Source organism: Trichoderma evansii (genome assembly GCF_050947405.1).
Source record: "Trichoderma evansii strain SZMC 28006 chromosome Unknown GGI43scaffold_2, whole genome shotgun sequence".
In the NCBI taxonomy this organism is placed as follows: domain Eukaryota; kingdom Fungi; phylum Ascomycota; class Sordariomycetes; order Hypocreales; family Hypocreaceae; genus Trichoderma; species Trichoderma evansii.
In genome coordinates this window covers 1902408-1926367 of record NW_028145204.1, presented here as the reverse complement: position 1 = coordinate 1926367, position 23960 = coordinate 1902408, and the positions used below count along the sequence as shown (strand labels likewise).

The 23960-nt window shown below is 47.8% G+C and overlaps 7 protein-coding genes across 7 annotated transcripts; 4 read left to right on the top strand and 3 right to left on the bottom strand.

The window, feature by feature from the left end:
* Position 1: 1 nt before the first annotated feature.
* GGI43DRAFT_157497 (OPT oligopeptide transporter protein-domain-containing protein) lies at positions 2-3760 on the top strand. The gene is made up of 8 exons (XM_083199518.1): positions 2-1337; positions 1401-1740; positions 1794-2012; positions 2066-2261; positions 2350-2555; positions 2630-2656; positions 2718-2932; positions 2996-3760. Exons 1-8 carry the CDS (start codon positions 584-586, stop codon positions 3481-3483), a joined length of 2445 nt encoding a protein of 814 aa, XP_083065143.1. The 5' UTR covers positions 2-583; the 3' UTR covers positions 3484-3760.
* A 276-nt stretch (positions 3761-4036) lies between these two features.
* Positions 4037-6592, bottom strand: GGI43DRAFT_379687 (transcription factor domain-containing protein; the record flags this gene model as incomplete). Its single annotated transcript, XM_083202879.1, has 5 exons — positions 4037-4802; positions 4857-5529; positions 5583-5934; positions 5995-6203; positions 6283-6592. The coding sequence occupies 5 exons, from the start codon at positions 6590-6592 to the stop codon at positions 4037-4039; spliced, it is 2310 nt and encodes a 769-aa protein (XP_083065142.1).
* Positions 6593-10936: 4344 nt separating this feature from the next.
* Positions 10937-12727, bottom strand: GGI43DRAFT_157775 (uncharacterized protein). The gene is made up of 2 exons (XM_083199520.1): positions 12504-12727; positions 10937-12380 (listed from the first exon to the last, which is right to left on the bottom strand). Exons 1-2 carry the CDS (start codon positions 12568-12570, stop codon positions 11176-11178), a joined length of 1272 nt encoding a protein of 423 aa, XP_083065141.1. The 5' UTR covers positions 12571-12727; the 3' UTR covers positions 10937-11175.
* A 339-nt stretch (positions 12728-13066) lies between these two features.
* On the top strand, positions 13067-14250 carry GGI43DRAFT_157453 (uncharacterized protein). The gene has a single exon (XM_083199516.1). The coding sequence runs from the start codon at positions 13248-13250 to the stop codon at positions 14202-14204; it is 957 nt and encodes a 318-aa protein (XP_083065140.1). The 5' UTR covers positions 13067-13247; the 3' UTR covers positions 14205-14250.
* On the bottom strand, positions 14251-16242 carry GGI43DRAFT_157440 (Alpha/Beta hydrolase protein). The gene is made up of 3 exons (XM_083199515.1): positions 15645-16242; positions 15426-15581; positions 14251-15355 (listed from the first exon to the last, which is right to left on the bottom strand). The coding sequence occupies exons 1-3, from the start codon at positions 16156-16158 to the stop codon at positions 14298-14300; spliced, it is 1728 nt and encodes a 575-aa protein (XP_083065139.1). The 5' UTR covers positions 16159-16242; the 3' UTR covers positions 14251-14297.
* Positions 16243-18593: 2351 nt separating this feature from the next.
* GGI43DRAFT_157388 (uncharacterized protein) lies at positions 18594-19958 on the top strand. Its single transcript, XM_083199514.1, has one exon. It carries the CDS (start codon positions 18832-18834, stop codon positions 19648-19650), a length of 819 nt encoding a protein of 272 aa, XP_083065138.1. The 5' UTR covers positions 18594-18831; the 3' UTR covers positions 19651-19958.
* A 1283-nt stretch (positions 19959-21241) lies between these two features.
* GGI43DRAFT_157358 (alpha-N-acetylglucosaminidase) lies at positions 21242-23901 on the top strand. The gene is made up of 3 exons (XM_083199513.1): positions 21242-21723; positions 21812-21960; positions 22021-23901. Exons 1-3 carry the CDS (start codon positions 21473-21475, stop codon positions 23874-23876), a joined length of 2256 nt encoding a protein of 751 aa, XP_083065137.1. The 5' UTR covers positions 21242-21472; the 3' UTR covers positions 23877-23901.
* The last annotated feature ends 59 nt before the right edge of the window (positions 23902-23960 follow it).

The following is a 23960-nucleotide window of genomic DNA, read 5'->3' as shown; positions in this document are numbered from 1 at the left end:
CTGATCTAAGAAAAATAGCCCAGATTGGTCTAGCATCCTATTGTCGACTAGTGCGATGACATTGCGCTAAACCCCTTTTTATACATGCGTAAATGCTCACCGTTTGGACTGCTTCAGCTTCGCATCTCCTGTCGCAGAAAGTAATTATTTTGTTTCTTACAATGAAATAGTTATTCTCATTCGCTCAATCAAGAGCTCTTATGCTAGTGCTGGCACGCGGTTGCTATTTATTTTCCCAAGCCTGACTACAAAGATCTTGCCGAGGTGGCCGGTGCATTGCAGGTACTGAGTCGCAAACTTGCTCTCCTGTCGCGTGGCCTCAATCAACAAAGCTTAATACCTAGTGGTTAGAGTGTCTCAGAACTTATCTCATCACCGTCATTCAATTTCACCAAGATGGAGGCTGCGAACTGAAGAGGAAAGGAGAAAGAGAGAAAAGAGGCTTATATCTACTTACGTGTATGCGCCCATCGTTTCCACTGGCTTTCTCATCCATTGGCGTTGTCCACTCATGACGCTTTTGTCATAGCTTGAGTCCTACAGTAGAGCCACAACTTCACTCAACGCCGTGACAGACGCTGTCATGGACAATATGGCTGAAACGAGCGGCCGTGAGACCGAATCTGGACTTCACCCTCGCCACTCTCTTTCAAGCCCAACGACTGGCCTGATGGAGAACTTGAGAGAAACCATCTCTGAATGGCCGGATTCCGGCGCGCGGAATGACGCTGATGATGACGACCAAGGCTCAGAATATGAGCTTCTCATGGACCCAAACTTGCCAGAGGGGCATGAATCACGCCGACGTTCACAGGCTGACGACGGCTTGTCAGACGATGAGTCCAAGAGAGGTGACGAACAGGAAGAGGAAGAAAACTCTCCTTATCCAGAGGTTCGAGCGGCTGTCAACAACTTTGACGAGGATATGCCTTGCAACACAGTTCGAGCATGGACAATTGGATTGACGCTTGTCGTATTTGGCGCTTCAATGAACACAATCTTTTCGCTACGCCAGCCCGCCATCTCAATTGGGCCTCTTGTTGCGCAAATTGTTGCATGGCCAATTGGTCATGGATGGGCCAAGATTGTCCCAGCACGGGAATTCAATCTCTTTGGCATCAAGTGGAATCTTAATCCAGGTCCTTTCAACTGCAAGGAGCATGCAATTATAGGAGTAATGGCGTCTGTATCCTTCTCTGTTGCTTATTCGACAGACATCATCTTGGCGCAGCTGGTTTTTTATAAACAAAACTTCGGACTGCTATACCAGATCTTGCTTACTGTATCCACACAGTCTCTTGGATATGGAATTGCTGGTGTTATGCGTAAATATCTAGGTTCGACGCCCTTCCTCCGTTTGATTTAGTCCCAAGAGCGTCATCATTGACTACTGCTCGCAGTGTATCCCGCATCAATGATATGGCCTGCAAATCTGGCTTCCGTAACAATGATGAACGCCATGTATGAGACAAGCGATCAGATAGATCCGACAGTCTTCGGGGGACGCCTACCCAGATACACCTGGTTTGGCCTTGTCACTGCGGCGTCTTTCTTCTACTACTTCATCCCCGGATTCTTCGCACAGTTCTTGAGTGTATTCGCCTTTGCGACGTGGATGGCACCTAAGAACCCGGTCATTAACCAGCTATTTGGTGGAAACACTGGCCTGTCCATCATACCCATCACCTTCGACTGGACACAAGTATCGGGCTATATCGGATCACCTCTCGTTTCGCCATGGTAAGTAAGATTGTGATGGTGCAGCCGATGTCTTCTCTGACAAAGCATTCTAGGCACGCAATTGCCAATACCTTGATCAGCGTCGTAGTATTCTACATTGGCTTATCGGCCCTCCTTCACTACTCTGGGACCTGGTATTCTTCATTCTTGCCCATGAGCGACGCCAGCATATACGACAACACCGGAGCAAAATACAACATTAGCCGCATCGTGGACCCGGGCATTATCCTCAACGAGGAGTCCTATAAAAAGTACTCTCCTCTATTCATTAGGTAAAAAACAATCTGCCCAATGCCGCCTTACCTTGAGACTTACAGTCCAATAGTACCACCTTTGCCATATCATACGGCATGTCATTTGCTGCCATCTCCTCCCTCGTCGTATATACGTACCTCCACCACGGCAAGTATATTTGGAAGCAGTATATGAACAGCACCACGGAAAAGCCAGATATTCACATGAAATTGATGAGGAAGTATAAGGAGGCACCGACGTGGTGGTACCTTACTCTCTTCTGCATTGTCAGTAATCCCACTCTTTCGTTAGCTTCCCACCAGCACAGGCAACCATCATATTCCGCACCGGCTGACATCATTGTACTTTAATTAGATGCTGGCATTGGGCTTCTATACAGTGCTCGCCTACCCAACCAACCTTACTTGGTGGGCATTCTTATTGGCTGTTTTCATCTCGTTTGGCTTCTCTTTGCCCATTGGCATTATTCAAGCCGTGACCAATAACCAGATTGGCTTGAATGTGCTTACGGAGTTTGTATATGGTTACATCCAGCCGGGACGACCTCTTGCGCTTATGCTGTACGTTTATACCAAATTGGATATCGCATTAACAAAGATTTATTGTCACTAACGGTATATACGTACCTGATTAGCTTCAAAACATTTGGCTACATTACGATGTAAGTGAAAGCACAGCAGTAATTCAATATCATGGAAGCAGCCTACTCATGCCTTCTTCAGGTCCCAAGCGCTTAATTTCGTTTCTGATCTCAAATTTGGCCATTACATGAAGATCCCGCCCAGGACAATGTTCATGGCCCAAGTTGTTGCTACGACCTACTCTTGCATCATCCAGGTCCTAGTTCTCAACATGGCCCTAAATATCATTCCAGATGTGTGCGATGAGCAGCAAACTGAGCATTTCACTTGTCCAGGCGGGAGAGTCTTTTACTCTGGTAAGTAGTCAATCCCTGTCCGCTTCGCTGTCTATACCGAATCTAACATGCTTTGTCTTTCAGCATCCGTCATCTGGGGCCTTATCGGTCCAGGACGAATGTTCTCCCCTGGCCAAATCTACTCCGGCCTCTTCCTCTTCTTCATCCTCGGCGCCATCACCCCCGTCATCATCTACTACCTCGCCAAGAGAAATCCCAAATCCCCAGTCAAATACCTCATCGCGCCGCTCCTCTTTGGTGGCCCGGGAGCCATCCCGCCCGCCACTCCTCTCAACTACTTCTCTTGGGGCATCGTCGGCTTCGTATTCCAGTTCTGGATCAAGAAGCGCCACTTCCGATGGTGGAGCCGCTCAAACTTCTTGACGTCGTCCGGATTGGATTTGGGCTTGGCGCTGGCCACGCTGTTCATCTTCTTTGCTCTTACGATGCAGGGAATTGATCCTCCAAGGTGGTGGGGCAATGATGTCGTGACCACGACGATGGATTACCAGGGCACAGCTATACGGGCACATGTTGCAGAGGGAGAGCACTTTGGCCCAAGCTCGTGGTGAAGAGCGTAGACTTTGTATTTTGGATAACTGCGGTATTGGCATTTTTGCTTGGAGATATACATGGTGTTATACGTAGATCTGGAGTAAATGCACAAGTGAGGCAGTGTTTGCTCACAAAGGAAGCCAAAGAGAGAGGTAAATATAGAACAAAATTGCTATCTAAATGCAAATGACTGAATATGCTTATAATGATGTAAACAAAAGAAAATGTTCAAAAAGAATGACCAAAGTAAAAATAAAGCAAAATAAAAAGCAAGGTAAGTAACTAGACAGAATGAACAAAAGAAAGAAGATCTTTACTACCTTTCATATGCCGTCAAACAACCAATCTAGTCTTCCAGCACGTCTAAAATATCAATGTAAAATAGGAACTTCAAGCTGATATCTCCTGCAACAAACACACCTAAGAATATAAAAATAAAAATAGATAAGAAAAATAAACATAAGAAAATGGAGAAGAAAGAAGTCTTCTCTCGCACTTTGTCTAAACTTAATACCCTGAGCTGTCAAGCTCTCAAAAATATATATATATATATCACTTATCATCACTGCATCAATAACGCTCACCGAAATGAGCTGCGCCGGCCTCTTGACTGCCAGCTGAAGACATGTTGGGAGTGGTATAAGTCCTGAAGTTACCGCCATGGTGGACTTGGAAGGCAGGCTGTTCTCCATGGTGCATCATGACTGAGCTATAACCATGGGAATAAGCCTTCATTTCATCCGAATCCATGTCTTGCTGGTACTCAGCAGAGGCATCGTGGTCAAACTCCTCAAAATTGAGATCAGCCTTTGCGAGCTCCAGTTCTGTTCTCCGATACAAGGAGCGGCCAATGCTTGAGCGCCTCGGAACTGCTTGATTGGTAGCAGAGCTCATTGAGCGCTCTCCTCTCATCACCAGAGGGCCCATATCCTGAGCGTCAATAATTGATTGGCTGGCATCTGTCTCCATATGGGAATAGTACTCCATAGCATCGGACGATGACCCTCCACCAATGGGCGTAGAGGGCTCCTGCTGATTGCGTCGAGCGGTAAGGCTCTGTCTTCTAGTTTGCAAAACTTCTTCCGGGTCACCAATATAGCCATCCGGCAAAGCGAGCTCAGATTGCTCGCTTGAGGCCGGAGACTTTGAATGCTTTCCGACATCTACCAAAAACGACTGCAAGATATAAAGCATTCGCTGAGCTTGAACATTCGTTGTTGCGCAGTAGTCCATGATTTTGATAGCGCTCGAAACAGACTCTGCGTAATGTTCATTCTCGTATAAACCAGCAAACTCATTACTCAGTATAATCAAAGTCGCTGCAAAAAGGAAATATCTGAAATCTAGCGTTAGCGAATGTCCTCGGGAAGATTCTAATTAGTACACTTACAAGATAAACGGGTTACTCCGCGGCAAATACTTTGCTTCAAATGCTGCCTGAATGAGTATCACAGAATGAGTTGATGCAGCCACACATGCTTGAGAAAACTTTTCTGCCCTCGAGAATGTCCGATGGAAGGGCTCTCCATCATTTGAAACAGTTGGTCGCGTCTTTACTAACAGGTCAATAAAAAAGGGTCTGCTCAGCAGAAGGATGGAGTGATAATGAAGTAACTGCACGTGTAAGATGGGTATCCCCATCTCTTTAGGTGCCTTGCCGTTGAGAAGATCCTCTGCCGCCAAAGACGGGTGGGCATTGGGAGCCCATAACTGGCAGTCATCGACAATCTCTTGGGCCAGGTTTGTTGAAACCTTTCGCTCAGAGTAAACTTTCTTGAGCATTGTGCTGATGGACCTGTAGATTCGGACAGATGAATCAAGACCAGCCGTCCTAATATTTTCCTCTTCTTGAGCTGATTTGGGCGATTGAATTGCAGGTAAATCCAGCGCATCACTCGAACAGTCCTCCTCATATATAGCAGCGGGACGTCCAAGAGCCGTGGCTAGGAATTTATCCAGCACAAAAAGGCTTCTCCAGAGATTCCGTCTTGCAATTTCGTTATTGAACTTCACTTCCGTATCCCGATGCAAGCCCAAGGAATATGCAGAACGAACGGCCATTCCTATATTAAGTGTTAGGGCCAAATTATGTTAAAGCTCAATGGAGTCTACTAACCACAGTATGCATAAGCCGCGTTACGCTTCGATGTGATCAACATATAAAAGGCCATCAATGTCCAAGCTTGAATCATCCAGAAATCTGCATGTTCAACTGCGTTAAGAGGATCGCTTAGGCACTTGGCAGCCCGGAAAAGAGCTTCTGCCCGTTCTTCAGGGGCTTCTTGTAAACTTTTAATCATCAGATCTCCATGGCTGTTTGGGGCGGGCGTTGCAAGAGCAAGACCAATTGCCAAAGTAAGGTAAACTAAACAAAGCGTTGATGAATTGACCTCTAGCGGGGTCTCATAACAGGTCTCTAGATATTGATAAAACGTTTTAGGATCAAATAGCTCGATTAGAGCACTGGTCTGTGACGAGTTAGATATAAAACAAGACGTTGAGCGAGAAAAGTATGATTTGAGCCTTACATTCACAAAATAAGACTCAACTAAGTAATTCGTTACATCTCTATTTGGTAGCATATAAGGAACCATGGAACTTGGAGTAATTGATGCAGCCGGCTCCAAGATATGATGCCGGTTAGGGTCATCCGTAAACGCCGATGGACCGGTAGTGTTGTAAACAATCATACGTATTAACTGCAAATATGAGAGGGTAGATGAATCTCCGACAAAAACTGGCAGCAAGCAACATCAATCAGTCAAGTTTCTTTGCGTCTTTGAGCATGAAATAATAAAGATATAATATTGACTTACGGAGCCTTTTCATAGGGTCTTGCAGCATTCGGATCTGGCCGATTACTTCGGCTTCCTCGTCTGTTTCCGACCCTATGCTTTGGCGGGAGCTCTCATCTCCCTCGCTAACGGAGGACACCTCATGGACATTGGGAGAACGGTTTTTCTTGCCCCGGCTTCTTCTTTTGGCCTGTCGGGCAGATTTGCCATGTTTGGTCGCTCTCTTTGGAGATGTTTCGAGGGTAGCTTCGCGGCTGGGAGTCGCAGCGACAGTGTCCACGGAGTCAGAAGCATTGCTTTGTCCTGTCGGAGATGTCGCATGGACGGACATGAGCTTCGCAGGGCCTCGACCATCTGTATAGTCGCATATCAAGTTTCTCTTGATACATGTGTTGCACGGATGAAGGCCATTACACTTGGAGGCAAAAAAAGTCAGCTCGTGCAGCGTACATAACCGAGATGTTGAGAGTTGCATGCAAAGCCTTAGCGAGAACTTTTTTTATGCAGCTTGCCTGGCTTTTTAATATATTATAGGCGCTTTGATAGTCGAAAGGGGCAATGCGTCCGCTTGCCAACACACTTATGCCGGCTCAAGCCATGTTATAGCCGGGCGCCAGCCTCTAAGCCAGCATTGATGTAAAAGATCTGTCACATTGCACAGACGTATACGGGCTGTACATATGCTGTGCCAGCAGGGAAAAAAAAGCAAACAGCTCACTCGCATAAGTTTCGCTTCGCTCGGAGGAGTTTGCTGCAACCAGAACAGACGATTTTCGCACTTTCTTGCATGAACTGCTCATATCTCGGAATTTGAACGCATGTTGGGGGTGACATGCATATCGCGACATTCAATAGTCGAGAACTCAGGTGTGATAATGTGTAATTGCGCGAATAGTCGCGATACAATTTGCCTTCGCCTTGTGTATGTATATGTGTATGTGTATGTGTATGCGTGTATGTGTGTCTCGGAGCGTACAGAAAAGAATGACAAGTTCAAAATGTCCAAGTATCCGAGGGGGCAGATGAATGAAATATGACTGATAACTTGTCGACTTACTTTTTGTTTTCGGCGCTTGCAAGAGTCGCAAGCACGCGCAGTCCTCTGTCTCTTGTCGTCTGGAACTCTTGGTCGGGTCATGACGGGCGAAATGTGCTGTGCATCCAATAGACACGTTTTTTGTGAAGCCGGGTATCGTTCTTTTCTTGTAATAGTTACTAAAAGCGGGCGCACCAGCTACTGTCGAGCAATTCACGAAGCCACCACGACAGCTTGTCTACCGTCATCCTGTGCTTATAAGTTTTGTCCCTAACCTCCGCGTTGTGTGAACTCTCCGTCAAGAGACTCGGGGAGAGTTTAGATTCGCCCACGTGGCGGTAAGGCACAAACTTCCCCCAATGCAATGACGGGAGGCTATCGCCCCGTCACTCCCTCTGATCAAGGGTATATACCAGTGTTGGTGTTAGACCGCCAAAAAGACCTTGCGGATCGATATGGCCGTAAGCCTGGATCGGGAGTATGCAGATGGGAAGGACAGCTGATGAGACAGGCCTTTGTTCATGGGATGAGCTTCAACACGACCCCCCCTGGCGCAGAGTCACAGCTAACACGGCAGCTTTTGATTGACGGGGTAGCTGGATGTAATGTCAGACTGACAGTAACAAAGCTTTAAAAGATTGTGACACCTGGGGAAATATCAAGCTAGCAAAGAAGAGAACCGGTGTACGATTTGCCTGACGTGTGGGTGGGACAGGAGCAAATACACACCCCAAAACTGCCTGGCTTCAAGCATATGCCGTTTGGTGGTCTGTGGCAGGTCCCCATTGGGCTATTGAGGAGATAAATGACCCCGACTGATTGGTAAAGATGTGCTAGGGCCGGGCACCCGCCTGATCGTTCCAACATGGTTTGTTTGTTGTCCCAAAGGTCCTCTTGGCGTCGGGCGTTAGATTAGTGCCGCTGCCCATCGGTGACGTAGCGGAGATCTCTCATCTTCAAGACTGATGGTGTTGGATATTGAATATGAGGAGGAGCTGATGATGTGTCCTGCAAAGAGCATGAATATGGAAATCGTGGCGTCAAGGATGAGTTCAGCCCCCTAGCCCCCGGCCATTTTCTAGCTGAGCCTCGCCGTAAATACTGACACCAAGAAACAGACCCTTGTTGATAGGCAGCTAATGTCTTTGTCCGAGTTAGGAGCTTGAGGCCCAGTTGGGCTTGCATTGATCGCGCGCGTGAGGTGGAGACTTGCTCCTTCACCATCTCAGACCGCTCTGCAGCTATATAGCATCAGTTGAATGTATCCCAATTCGGTATGGGGCTATGGAACAGTGCGACTCTGCTGTCTTGCATATCATCCTGGCAGTCTAGTCAATGCAGCACTTCTGGGAAGCTTTATTGGCAACTGAAACATCGTGGATGATAAGGGGATTTGAGCTGCTGTCGTGGCCGTTGTTAGCGTTGTATATATTCTGTGATACACACCAGACAACCTTGGATTGTCCATGACATTTGTTGAGCCAAGAGAATAGGAGAAGCAATATACAAGGCACACTTGTCTAAAGGGCGTAGTGTGCGTTCCTCGGCTCTTAAACCAAGAGTCAACTATGAGGCACTTCTTTTTATGCTCTAGCTTGACAAATTTACACTTAGTCATAAATATGTACCATAGAAGCTAAGAGAATCGATGGCTTTGACACTTGCTGACGGTGATTGAGAGTAGTAAATGCAAGGGGGTCCGTATATGCGGCCTAGACGAGAAGCAAAGAGCGAAACACTGTACGACTCTTTGACATAAAGACCGAAATGAGGCCTGGATGGTATAACAACGCTGCTTCTCTAAGCCATAATCATGAAAACCCACATAGAATTTCTATAAAATCCACTTGGAACAATAGAACATTACAGTATCTGCCCAGAAAAGATACTGGGAGGGCTCGTGTAAGCGCAACTGTGGACGGGCCATTCAGAAGTGGAGCGCTGGCTGTCAGTCTAATGAGGCTATGCGATAAAGTGCATAGTTGGGCATCGTAGCCTTGTGCATATTTTCCTATGTATGTGCGTGTTGGAACTGACGTGTGTACCCGTTGGTTCCAAGGGGTGAGGAGAAGTGAAATTTTTTTCTTGAGAGGAGGGGATGAGAGTCAGGGTACACAACATATCGTCCGACCTCTTAAAAGTGCATTCTAGCCGCAGATGAAATTACCAGGATATTTAAGTAAGACAAGATCCGCCTACGATTCCACGCGTGCCAAAGCGTCAGAATGACGAAAAGATGGGACGGCCAGCGAGCAGAATGGCTCTGGTTTAGGTACCTGAGGTTCTGCACTCGCTCCCGAACTTCGAACTGGTAATAAATATCTCACGGCTCTCAGCTCCATGCCGTGAATAGCAAGGATACTTCTCTCTCTCATCTCATGCATTCACTCATTCAATAACATCCAAGGTCCGTATACCTATATCCACCCAGTCAATATACGCGAGCCCCATAGCAGGTTCGTGCCACTTGGCAAGCATAAAGTCACAGCAGCTGACGCAGTAAAGTGTTTTGACGTGAATGGTCTAGCTCTTCCTGCCGCGTTCATAACGTAGACACTTCAGCGACATAGTCACATGCTTCTTGACGTGCTTGTGCAGAAGCGGTTGATGCAAGTGAGCCCCCCTCGCATCAGTAGGCTCAGTAGCAGCATGCAAACCGATGTCCATGAAGCCCGGCAAGGTCGAGGATCGATGACAACGCAAGTCTAGACCGGTAACTAGCGCCCGCTGAAACGCTGAGAGGCCTGATGGCTAAGAGCATCCCTTGCGCCACGTACTGCGTACCTGATGCATATCATCCACGCCACACTCACCGAGTGTACCCCGCTGGCACCTTGTATCCAATGGCAGGGCAGTAAGCTACAGCCGGTGTAGAGAGACGAAGGTCTGGCTGCCGCGCTATGGGATACTTGGAAATGGACGGCCGGGATACCGAGCGTCCCATTCGATGTCTCCAAGATGCGACATCGCGACGAGTGTCCACGTGCCTGATCACCCTTGCATTTGGTAAAAGAGTGGTGTGGTCGGCTTGAAGAGGGAAGAATCAAAGCTGAGGCTGCGATGCTGTACCCATTACATGGTTTGGTTTGGTGGTAGTAAGGCGCTAGGCCGTGAAAGGCGGTGCTACAACGGGATTAGAAAACGCAACGTCGTCCAGGCCGAAGACTTTTCCACCATCTCCCGCTTGTGAGACAATGTCAAGGAACATGGGACAAGACAGCTGCTTCTCAATCGCACTTGGAAAAATAAGGCGGACACTGGGTCTTAGACATAAGGGCATTGGCAACAGGAGTAATTTGGGGGCCATGAGAGGTAGCAGTAGAATATGCATGAGACAAGTGATTCCGTTGCTATAATTGCTCCGGCGTGTGACTCTCGCTTCCAAAGCCGAGCCAGTCGGACATAAGGCCGCTCACACATAGCACGAAATAGTCTGCTCGCTTGCTCAACATTGGTGAGCATCCCGGTTCACACCAGTGTTCATATTTTGGCTGCGAGACGCGGCAAGCTTCTAATTTCACTCAACGCGCCGTGTCTCGGACGCAGCTCGATATGGGTATCTGTGGATGATTATTAAATTAGTTGCCCACAATAACATCATACATCCGTTGGCAAGCAGACTGAAGTTACCTTGTAATCGGTAGTGAGGCCACTAAGAGGTATAAGACGGCAAGCTGTGAATGCAAATAGATTAGACACCACCCCTTAACCAGCGGCCGCATACTCGCCTTGCCCAGGGTCCATCCAAAGCAGTTTAAAAAGACAATCCAAGTTTATGAAACAGGCAGACATAATGTAAACAATGAAGACAGGGTTTAAGTATAATTGAAAGTCTAGTTTTGGGGGGGATAATTATAATTACATTTCGGGTTTCAAAATCATAGCAATGTCTCAGGTACTTCCTCCAGGGCGAGCTTGCACCGCTCTAGAAACAGCTCGGCCCTGGCTTTCTCTTCCTTGGGGACAAGTAGACTGAAGGTGTGAATGTCGTCGGCAATGAGCCTAGCATCTAGCCTAGGGGCGGGCCGTTGAGCTGACGGAGAGCTGGCCTTTCTGGCAGAGCCAGCCAAGATGTCAATAATGTCGGATTTTTTGGCGGATGTTCGCCGAGAGGTCGCAAATGAGAAGTCAGGAATGGAGGGAACATATGACCCCCGGGAGTATTTGTTGGCCTTGGCCTTGCCTAGACCAAGAACCTCGTCAAACAGCTCATTCGTGGTTGGCTGGCGGGGCACGACAGGCAGACGACCATTCGCAAATGCAGTAGCTTTGGAGATGAATGTGTTTATTGACACAGAGACATCGGCGGAATCCTGGAGCCGTCTTTGCAGCTGGACTACGTTTTCCAATGAGATGGGGAGCTCCACAAGGACCTTTTCCGGCTTGGGCGCAGCTTTGGGGGCCTTGGCCTCTGATGCCTCGGGGGCCTTAGCCGGTTTCTTTTCAGCTACCTTGATGTTGCTCAAATCCAAGTGAGCCAGCTTAGCCAGGTGCGAGGACACAGTAGCGGGTCGGTCGGCGTTAATAGCACCAATGTAGGCCAAGACGTCGCCTTTCAGTAGTCTTCCGCTGGGTCCTGTGCCCTTGATCTTGTTCACGTCCTCTTTGCTGAGGCCATGCTCATGAACGAGAAGGCCAACTGAAGGAAGCAGCGGGTAGCTGTGCTCGTATGTCCCGCCGGCAGCAGATTCTGATTTTTTGGCGGGCTTTCCAGCAGCCTTTGGCTCCTCCTTTTGCGAAGCTGGAGGTGCTGCGGGCTGCGAACTGGTCTTGGGCTGCTCATCTGCGGGCAGCTCCAGAGCGCTGATATCATCTCCGGCATCGGCCAGGACGGCAATGCGCGTGCCCACCTGGACTCCTTTGCTGCCATCCTGAGAGACGATCTTCATCATGATTCCGTCTTCCTGGGCTTCAACGTCCATGGTTGCCTTGTCCGTTTCGATCTCGAGTAAGACGTCGCCGGCGCTGAAGGCCTCGCCCTCCTTGACCTTCCAGCTGGAGATATTTCCCTCGGTCATTGTCGGGGAGAGGGCCGGCATCGTGAAGTTTTGGGCAGCGAGGCATCGTGAAGAAGTCGTGAAACCTGTATAGAGCACCAAATCATGTCAGCTATCTTCTCTCTTATATATTCAAACGTATATCTCTCTTGTCATCCACGCCCTGGTGGGAGAGGAGAGCTGCGCGAAACAATAGGCAAGATACATACCACGAGAAGTCGCCCGGCTGCCTGCGAGACGGGCTGAGATGCGGCACGCCGCCGCGAGTGAAGCCATTGAAGCTCAATTGACCGCAGAGAGGCAGACGCGGGTTTGGTTGGTGATGCGCGAGCGAAGAGGGTTCGACTGGCAATAGATGAGAGCTTTCTTTGCTGTTGGGAATCGGCCCTGCTGGGAGGTGTGCACAGACCAACTAACTTTTTTTGGTGGGGTGCCTGCAAGCAAAAATCTAGGTGGGCAAGATAAGGAGGCTCTTGTTTCATGCAAGCAGCTGTGTCTACATTCTACAGAAATTTGTATATTTGATAATTTGGAGACCAACTTCCTTGAGGTTTTTCTTCTACGGCCAACTATTCGATCTACTATTATTTAATGTGCCGCGCTGCAACTTTGAAGGTCGATACACCAGATATAAGGCGCATGTATCCACAAGAGCTAGCGCAGAACGTGGTGTTTTGCAGAGACATCGGCGCCAATGCCGACGCCACAGGAAAACTAGGTACAGGCCTAACGCCTTATCTTAGCGCATGGCCATAGATACGGCAGTTACTGGGATCGACTGATAATTCTCTGTAAGTGGTTGCTTGGAGATTGATGCTGCGATAGGTCTGCCAAAACAGCAATTGCAAGTGATGGCTACCGCTTTATGACACACAAGAACACAGCATCATTAGAAAACCAGCTTCTTCTTCCTAAATTGACTGCGCAGAACAACTCACCAGTGCGATTCTGGCATGGCGAGCTTCGTGAGAGGCTTTCGCCTCGTCCACAGCCCTTGGGCCACCTTCACTCCACGAACTATTCTCCCAGACGTCTCCTCCGCTCAGTCTCGATTCTTCACAACTTCGCTCCGGCTACGAGCATCTGCAGCACCGAAACCTCAGCCTAAGCTCCGTAAAGATGTCACCCCGAAATCCACAGCGAGCCAATCGAGTTCTTCTCCACCTCCATCGGCTTCACTAGCCCCCAGCCGATATGCCTTTGTCAAGAGCTTGGCGTCCAAGCCTACACCAACTCTGTTGTACGAGGCGCCTTCACATTTTTGGTTCTACTTTGGATGCTGGTCGAGCGGCTTAACTATCATAACTTGGACAGTGCTGACGGGCCCGACTGCTATCCAGCAGCCAGAAGGCGTCCCGGTGTGGGTTGGTTATACTCTTGGAGCCTCATATGCCCTGCTTGGAGCCATGGGCTTTTATCTTCTGTCCAAAACTCCCAACATTGTTAGCAGCATCCGCGTGCTGCCACCGGTTCAAGTCGCCGGTCAAACTGCTGCTCGCCCAGGAATAGCCTCTGCTGTACCCCAGCTTGAGGTCAAGGTCAAGCGCATGCTTCCCATTCTGCAACCCAAGATCATCACGACACCACTCGATAATGTCGCACTGAAAACTCGATTCTCGCTTCCAAGCGAATATGTACCGGAGTTGAGACGAATCGAGATGCAGCTTGAAGAGGAAGCTCGTAAGAGAGCTTTATGGAAGTTCGACACCGAGCATCTCCTCACTATGCCTTTCCGGAGGATCGGCCGTGCTTTTAAGAATATGTTTAATGGTGTTAGAGCAGCATGGACCGACGTGGGATACGGTATCATCAAGGTAGACGGGAAGCAGTACAAAGTGGACGTTACGAAAGGATATGCCCACGATGGATTCCGAACACTGGAGCGGATTGTAAATGTAGGCTGGAAATGATGGGGGAAAAACTTAATGATTACATGTACAGTATAAAAATGTAAAATTCAATAAATACAAATTGTCATATCTCCCATTGAAACAAACAAACTCCTATAGTTTAAGCTCCTTAACCGCATCCAGATCCGTCCAAAACTCACATCGCCGTCTCAACTTCTCCATTGCAAACACTGGATTGGCCTGTGGCCCTTCTATATATGAAATGCCCTCATTTGGCCCTCCAGCAATAAAAACCTTCACCTGTCCTTGCCTCTCAAAGGCTGGAGCGAATCCCTGGAAAGTGTTGTGGGCCGGCAGACCTGGTTTCCCAATGCTGGCAAAAGTCGACCAGGACCTCGAGGCCCTGACTTTGAGCTCATAATCAGAAGGCGAAGGGTTGAATGGGAGCCCGCCGACGTTGTAGTGCGAGAGGTTTCCAAAGATGTACGCGAATTCAGACGTGTGAATGGGGCCCATGCCGGGCGGGTGGCCAAGATGCTCCAGGATAGGGTCCAAAATTGTCTGATTCCATTCGTAGAAAAAGATTTCATTTTTATTGATGGTGAGATATTTGGCGAAATAAAACGGCTGGCACGTCATGATAATATCACGGAATATCCTGGCAGCGCGATAGAATTCTCTTGAAAGATTATTGTTCGCATAAAAGCCCTCGACAGGATAAAGCCATAGAAGAGACTGGAGATGATCGTCTGATAAATTTGGTACATAGTTAGCAATGAAGTCTCTAGTATCTTTGGCGGTTGAGATGCTCGTATTGGTAAAGACTGTAAGTTCGTCGCGGGTCCAGCCCATCATGATATCGAGATTCCGGGCAAATTTCTTCTTATAAATAAGCGTTGAGGGGTGATCTGGTATATAGTCACCATCTACTGCTGGAAGCCAAATATCACCAATATTGACATCCGTTCGATAAGTCGCGATCGAAGCGTCAAGGACTGCTTTCATATCGTGATCGCGAAGGCATGAAAGGGTTTCAACTGAGTGTAAGTCGGTTGTATTACATCCAAGAAAGTCGACAACGGCTTTTGTGGCGTCCAATGTGTAATTGGCTGTGATTCCGGGCTCCATCGCCTGGCTTTGACAAATGGCTCGTTGGAAGGGAACAGGCTTCGTGCCGCCGTAGGACAAAATATGAGCGCCCACAGCAAGACCTATATCGACACAAATATTAGTGTTAGAAGCCGTATCTATGCTATATTTGAGGAACGTTGGCTGACATACCTCCAGAAGACTGCCCAAAGATGGTGACTTTGTCAGGATTTCCACCAAAGTAGGCGATATTTTCTCGAACCCATTCCATGGCCAGGCGTTGGTCTCTCAAACCAGCATTTTCAGAGCCTTCTGACCTAAGTGCTGCAGTCTGCGCGAATCCAAAAACTGTTTGCAATTTGGCCGTTAGCTTTGACTTAACTTGGCTGCTTCAATACGACAGCAACTCACCCCCCAGGCGGTAGTTCATGCTGACATGAATGACCGGAAGCTTATTCTTGACCGATTCAAGAATTAGGCCATCTGGAGAAATTGTAATCTCGCTATTTGAGCCAGCCCAGAAGCTGCCGCCATGGATATATACCATAACAGGAAGAAAATCATTGGCCTTTGTTCCTTGAGGCCTGGCGATATTCAAGTTTAAACAGTTTTCCGAAATATCGGTAATATTTGTCAAGGACAAGGGTGCAATCCAGCTTCCCAGGGACTGGGGACACGCTGAGCCATAGGAATCTGCCTGAACAGTGCTTCCAGGGACGGGCATATGAGGTCGAGCAGGCTTGAACCGCCAACTACCGCCAGTGTCTTGCCCATATGGTATATTCAAGAACGCTTCTATACCATTACGATGAATACCATTGTAAGTCACGCGTACTCCAGGGATTGTTGCAGTAGGAGGCGCAGCGGCAAGGCCTGTGAAGGCCATCATGCCGACTATAGCCAGAATATGACCTATCAATATCATAACAGTAGTACGCTCAATGAGGCAAAAGTGCGGTCTCGGGACAACTCGGGGAACCAGCTCTTTAAATTGAAAAGGGGAATCAGAATTAAATATGATCTAAAGTTCTTACATGGCGGTAAGAACTTAAATCAATCCGGCACTGGACCCATGCAAGATTATGATGTACTTTTTAGAGATTGAGTTCTTGTGGTACTATAAGATGGTGGATCACAGGCAAGGCAACGCGTATAGCTAAAAGTAATTCTAGCAAAGTATGCATCAGCCAGACGGGCTAAGGGAAATTAATGAACCATGGTGTCACAGTAAATGTTACTTCGAAGTTCTTTTATTATACAAAGTACAGGAATGTTTTTGAGATCGTACACGCCTCACGTAAATGCATGTAAGACTGCACTAGTTTAAGACAGTCTCTGAATTAGTATCAATGCAATATCTGGCCTACTGTATGCAGAAAGAAATAGTAATATTGCATGTGATGTCTGGTGGTACCTATGTAAGCTTAGTAGGACACGACACAAGTTACACGTAATACGACTGACGATCGAGTATTCCCTGCATCATGCACCATATGAGAGTGGGAATTAGCCCTCGTCTATGATTATAGGTGCCGCAAATTTACTTTCAAGGGTGTGATTTATACGAAAATTCTCTTCCCTTTCATACTTTTGCCAACGCTTAGATGCATTAGGGCTTTCGAGGCGATGCGTAGAGTGCATATAATGGAGCGAATATTAGGCCTCAAAGGCCCTTCTTCTCCACTTTCAACTTGCTCCTTTTTGCCCAGTATTTAAACTCGGCTCTAGCAGAAAAAAAGAAGCAAACAATCTCCATTCATCACCACTCTTCTTTGGCGATCGAATAATGCACACGTGATACGATTGCCCAAAGGCGGAGCTCTCAAGGCCCAGGGTTCGTAAAAATACCAATAAGGTACATGTAAGTTGATATAGCTCCGCTTCGCAGGGCTGCCAGTATCAGATCTGCCGATTTCACAAGGCTTACAATTATTAGCAGATCACCCGATCGCTCTCGCCCCCACTTCACATAAATTTGCTATCGTGAAGTTTCATGTTGTAGGGTTTTACTAATGGTGAGGGGGCGTGGCCTTGGCGGGTTATTTTTCTTTGTATGAAGCTGCGCTAGCAAGGAGTAGGCGATATAAGCAAGGGTCAAAGAGGGCATTTCGTATATCTCGCGACATGATCCATCTGCTATCTTGAAAAGGTAATCGCGGCAAGGACAGCTTATGTAAGTAGGTGGAATTGTCATGTAGAGATTTTGAGAATAAAAAGGGAGAAATCGATTTATATGACTCCTTTCGTACTGGCGACTCTTCCTTGACTCGTATTACTGAGTTCTCGCTTGTTAGTCTATAGCTCCGCTTACATGTATGTACTTGACCTTTCACCACTTCCGAGTATACGTAAACGCCTATTGGAAAATTCCTTAGGCTTCTACGGCGAAGATGCCCCTTGTTCCCACGGGGAAGTGCCCCATGCACCGCTAGACACAAACTGGAGTAGTTCCAAGGATTAGAAACTGTGATCCAAATATAGGACACTGGCTAGGATAGCTTCAGAGTTGCTTGACAGGGGATTATAGTCACGAGTCAAGAGGAACCGAAATGTTCGGGAGAACAGAGGCCGAAATTGTTTACTGATTGGGACGAAGAGCTCTGCTTCACTTGACATGCCATGGTGGCGTATGTGAATCGGTAATGGTTCAGTCAGTCAGGCATTCAAAGAGCAAAGCAAACCAGACTATGGTCTTCTCTTCTCTTCTCTCCCGACCGCTTTTCCATCTTCCCCTCCACTAATACGCTCGATATCTTAGGCGAATCTGTCTCATGCGTGTGGGTGGAGGTGAGAGTGCCGGCGCTCTCTTAATAGCTGCCGGGGCCGCCTACGCGCCGATACTTGACAAGGATTTAGTACTCCATAAACCGTTTGATCATCTATGTGGCATAGCTTCATGTAAGGGACGCCGACCTACGGGCCGCCTATGAGGCCACTGCTTACCTCGCTGCCTAGCTGTTCTTCGTATCTTTGTACCAGCAAGCCACTGTTGCGAGCGCGAGTCAGCCCAGAGCCCATCCAAGAGACTATTGTCACGTCAATGTCGCTTCTCAGGGTGACGTGGCTAACCGTAGGATCCGCCGCTGGAATTCGGATTTCATGTCGCCGGGTGCGATACGTCATTAGAGTCGCAGTCGCTTAATGCAATACACATGTCTGGGCTGTTTAGAAAAAAAAAATGCTCGTATATGGTGGCATGCATCCTCTGCAGCCACCATGACAGACAGACCACTTTTGCTTCGTACATGTACATATGCACCATGTGTATGCACATGCATTAATACGTGTAGGTAGTAGAGCAGTCCAACTGATCAACACGACATGGTAGCAATTTGACTTAGGTCCGATCGCTTTTCTGAGGAGCTTTGCTTGGAGTCTTTTTTCTCCTCGTGTTATTCCCGATTTCGCAAACTTTGTTACAATTTGCAACAGAATCTCGAATATAAGTGCACAAAGTGTGGCGCGAAACTCTGAAACTCTCAATTACCACTGAAACCAGGAGACATCACAACTGCCGCGTTTTAACCTTTCTTCTCCAACTCTCGTTTTCGATTAATTCCATCACATTAACCTCGTGCCTCGATATCGAAGCGTCACAATGCCGGCTCGGACGGATTGGCTAAAGGCTCATGCCGCTCCAATTGGAGGGACAGTACAGGTTGAAGACGATTATAGAGACGACGTGGATTGTTTAATCGACTATCTGGAAGGAAATTTAACGGCTGAGGAGGCTGCGCTGTCTGTAACGGAAGAGATGCTCGACGAGCTCAACCCACCTACTGAACTATACCGCTTTATGGGATTGCTTTGCGAAGCTCTGGTAGAACTGAAAAGCGACAGAGAAAAGCTATTAGAGCTCCTTGCAGCCATAAAGAGAATTCCGCCTGAAGAAATCAACTGGCCTGCTCTACCAGGACTTCTTCCCATGTGGAGCGACTTGTACCGGCTCCATACTCGCGGCCCAAATGGTTGGGAGGTAATAGGAGAGCCGCTACCCGACAATAAGAAAGCTGAGCTGCGCCGGCGTTATGCAGAAATCGGTACGGTCGAAGCCACGCTATACGTTCGAGAACTCGGCGGCGTCACAGAAAATTGGGGGTATGAGCTGTTGAACTTGGCCTGCTTGAGACGTCCAGGCCTTGATGTTGTCATCGGCGAGATATATGCATGGCTTACTGTTGCCGGAACAAAGCTGTTGAAAGAATTGGATCCAAGCGAAGTGAGGAACTGGCCCAGGCCGGTGCCCGGTGGGCAGCCTGGGCAGCGTGCTTCGGTTGAGGCGACAATGGCACAACATTGGGAGGCGTGGAGACGCTCTTTGCTGCAAGTTAGCGAAGAGAAAGATTTCTTGACTGATGAGGCAAAGCGGCTTGCGAGGGAATGTCATAGGATGATGCAACGGCCTGTACAGACATAAGATGTTCAATACTAATAGATAGATAACTTGATCTGGGCGCACAGTCACTGCATATGGAAAGAGGGCAGAGATGATCTAATAATCAGCTTATTAAAGACGGAAATGATATTAAAAAATAGATTGATTCGCTGTATGCATACATCGTTTGGTTTCATGTTGAGTGTGGTGTTGGTCAAAATGGGTATAGCTTCTAGATAGAGTATTTGCTATTTCAAGTTAACATAATACGCTTACGGCATGATTGATACCATATGGAGATATAAATGAACACAAATTCTAATTTATTATGCTATTGGCCATAATCACAAGGTAGCATTTGAGTATTACAGAGATCAATGATGTGACCTTAATCTATAGGTTCCCCGAGCTATTGATCTTTCTTCATGTGGTCAACTAAATACATGTAGTAGTTCTGAAAATAGCTAGAGCTGCTAATTATTCTTCAACAGGTTACATCTCGTAGCAACAACTATTACGCCAATGCACGAAACGTATCAAAGACTGCAGCCGCAGATATGCACCATTAACTATAGCTTCCGTATCGTACAAGAACACGCATGAGGACGCATTACAAGCTAAAGAGGAGCTTATCATGTTGCATCGCCAAGGTATTATATGCCGATGAGCTGATCCTTTTGTCCGATGTTCGGAAATACATCGCCGTGTGTGCGTAGGCCAACTGCTAGCTCACAGTCGTAGCACTTACACCGCCGCCAATGTTGCGCTGCAGAGTATGCGACTTGTCGGTCAAGAATATACTTGTAGATAAGCTTGTTATTATAGCCCTTGTAAAAGCCAGTACAAGATACAAGTGACAGCAATGCAGACATATATAGAACGCGTGATATTAATCCTCATATGCCAAGTGCACATTATTGTCACATAGAAACGCCCTACCAGCTTCCTTATTACCCCACAAATGCTTGCAATTAGCGTCAATATGCCGATACAACAAGGCTCTCCACAGCTGGAGTCAATGCAGAGGTTGGGGATGTTATTTGATTCATCCAGCTCTCTTCATTGATGGCTGATAATTAATCACATAATTGTTAGTAGCTGGATACGACTCTCAACCCTTTTTGCCGCAGTGAGTGTAGTCGCGGCAGATCCAGGAACCGATAACAAACTCTTACGCCACTATTAACCCCAAACCAGCTAAGCCTCCCCAAAACGTGGAGTTCTTGGGGACTAGAGGTCCTAAAAGCAAACTAGAAACGTTACAACGTCCATAAAGATTGCAAGTGTCTTGGCCAGATGCCGGGGGACACTACTTCTATACGTAATATATATGTGCCGATGCCACCGATCGGCATGCCGGCGCCGACCGCCGAAGAGACTGGTCAATTGCGCAGGTAACATTGCTAAAGATGTACTAATACTGCCACTTTATCTTGCATAGACTTTTGAAACCACAGATTCGGGCTGCGGCGTCTGTCTTTCATTGTTAGCTCCCGGATGTGCCAATGGTAGCTATTGACTGATAGTAAGACACGAACATGTCATTTCTGTCAGGTACTCGCCAATGATATGCCGTCCCTCCAGCAACCTAGCCATGCCGGCCTTCCTTGACCCCGGTCTAGCCAACGACTTCACGCTTCCACGTGGTGGTTACATCGACGCTCAAGCTTCCAGAAAGCCAGCAATCCCCACATACCAGCTAGCTTCATGCGGTGATGACATCCATGCCCATAGTAAGCTCATATAAGAGCTCGGTCCCTGAGCTGTCAAATGTTTCTCCAGACACACCAGTTCTCGGACCCTCGAGCCTCTCTGGAGAGAACAATCGTCCCCCTTTGGAAGGCCAGCAGCTTGACCGCCCTTCATGCGTGCCTCCAAGACTTGTGTCTGGCTGCTCTCGGCCATTGGCGCTGTTGCGACCAGCAGCACCTCGTCAACGGCCGGAGTCGAGTCTCTTATCAAACGTCGTCTCCCGGATCACATAAATACCTTTGAGTTTGCGCTTGAGCCGTCATCACATGGATCTTCTCTTACCAATGACACATATACGGTTTCTTCAACGAAGGATGGAAAGATTCGAATTGAGGGCACTACAACCAGTGCCTTGCTGTCAGGGTGAGTCTTCTTCGAGTTATTCCCTTTGCCCAATTCTCGAATGGCGGGATGGCAGATAAAGAATAGGGTGGTGCTGATTAAATTTAAGTCTTCACAAGTATCTGTCTAGCGAGGCAAATGTTGATATCTGGTGGTATATCGGAAGCCAGTTGGACCAAGCTCCGAAGAACCTCCCAAAGCTCAAATCCCCTCTCACGGGCACCAGTGTAGTTCCCTACCGCTATCACTGGAATACTGGTAAGCTCGGGTTCTTATGACCAATTGCTATTTGCATTGTAAATTAACAGCGTTACACAGTCACAACTTCTTATACCAGTGCCTTCTGGTCATGGGAGGATTGGGAGACACAGCTAGACTGGATGGCTCTTCGCGGAGTGAATCTTGCTCTTGCTTGGATTGGCGTCGAGAAGATCTTCATTGATGTCTTTACCGACATTGGCCTCAACGACGAAGAGATCAGTTCATTCATCAGCGGACCTGCCTTCCTTGCATGGAATCACTTTGGAAATATTCAGGGATCTTGGAACGGCAACATGCCCGACAACTGGGTTGACGATCAGTTCGCCATGCAACTCCAGATCCTGGATCGTATGAAGGAACTCGGCATTACGCCCATTCTACCAGCTTTCCCAGGATTCGTACCCCGTAATATCTCTCGCGTGTTCCCGGGCATTTCTCTGTCCACGAGCCCTCTCTGGGAAAATTTCGCACAGGACTTGAGTGCTGATACCTATATTAACCCATTTGACCCGCACTTTACTCAGCTGCAAAAGCTGTTCATTGGAAAGCAGCAAGAGCTATATGGCAATGTCACAAAATTCTGGACTCTTGATCAGTTCAACGAAAACCAGCCACTCTCCAGCGATTTGGGCTACCTTCGAAATGTCAGTCAAAACACATGGACTGCGCTCAAATCTGCCGATCCGGACGCAATTTGGGTGATGCAGGCTTGGTTGTTTTCCGCAGACAGCTCGTTCTGGACAAATGATGCAATTGAGGCTTTCTTGGGTGGTATCACAGAGAATTCAGACATGCTGCTTCTCGATTTATTCGCTGAATCAGCTCCTCAGTGGCTCCGTACCAACTCTTTCTACGGCAAGCCTTGGATCTGGTGCGAGCTTCATGACTATGGTGGCAACATGGGCTTGTACGGCCAGATTGAGAATGTTACCATCAACGCTATGCAAGCAGTGCGAAACTCGAGCTCCCTTGTCGGATTTGGTCTGACTATGGAAGGCCAAGAGGGTAATGAAATCATGTATGACCTGTTATTGGACCAAGCTTGGAGCCCCAAGCCCATCGACACCGAGACTTACTTCCATGACTGGGTCTCAGCTAGATATGGAACCGAAAATGTGAAGAGCTTGTATACCGGATGGGAGCTCCTCCGCCCTACCGTGTTTAACAACACAAACTTAACGGTCAATGCTGTCCCCAAGTCAATTTTGGAGCTAATTCCCAATATCAATGGTCTCTTGGGTCGTGTCGGTCGCCATGGTACCACAACCACATACGATCCTGCCGTCATGGTTGAGGCCTGGACAGAGCTCTTCAAGGCAGGTCTGCAAGATGTGAAACTATTTGCCAACCCCGCGTACCAGTACGATCTTGTCGACTGGACTCGTCAGGTTCTTGTCAACAATTTCGACGGTCTCTATAAGGATCTTGTTACGGCATATAATAGCTCCGCGAGCGCCAGCGAGATCAGATCCCGCGGGTCCAAACTCACTGCCCTACTGAAGACCCTCGACGCCGTTCTTGCAACTAATGAAAATTTCCAACTCACTACCTGGATCAACGCAGCTCGCGCAAGCAGCCCATCCAACACCAACTTCTTCGAGTACAACGCTCGCAATCAGGTCACGCTATGGGGACCTACTGGTCAAATTGAGGACTATGCGTCAAAGCAGTGGGCTGGACTTGTTGGAGATTATTACCTCGGACGATGGGAACAATTTATCGACTACCTTGCGACAACCAAACACTCAAGCTACAACCAAACCGCCTTTTATCATAAATTACAGGCTTGGGAGATTCAGTGGGGTAATCAGGTCTCTGGCAAAACGTCCAAGGCTACGAGTACAGGGGCCAATGAAGTTCAGGCCGTTCTGCAGACAACTATCAAGACCTGGGGCAGCCTTTTTAAGCTTTAGAAAGTTAATAGAGTTATAATAACATAGGCTCTTATAATTCCATAGTGGATCATTTTTTACAACTACACGTATTTTGATCCTTTG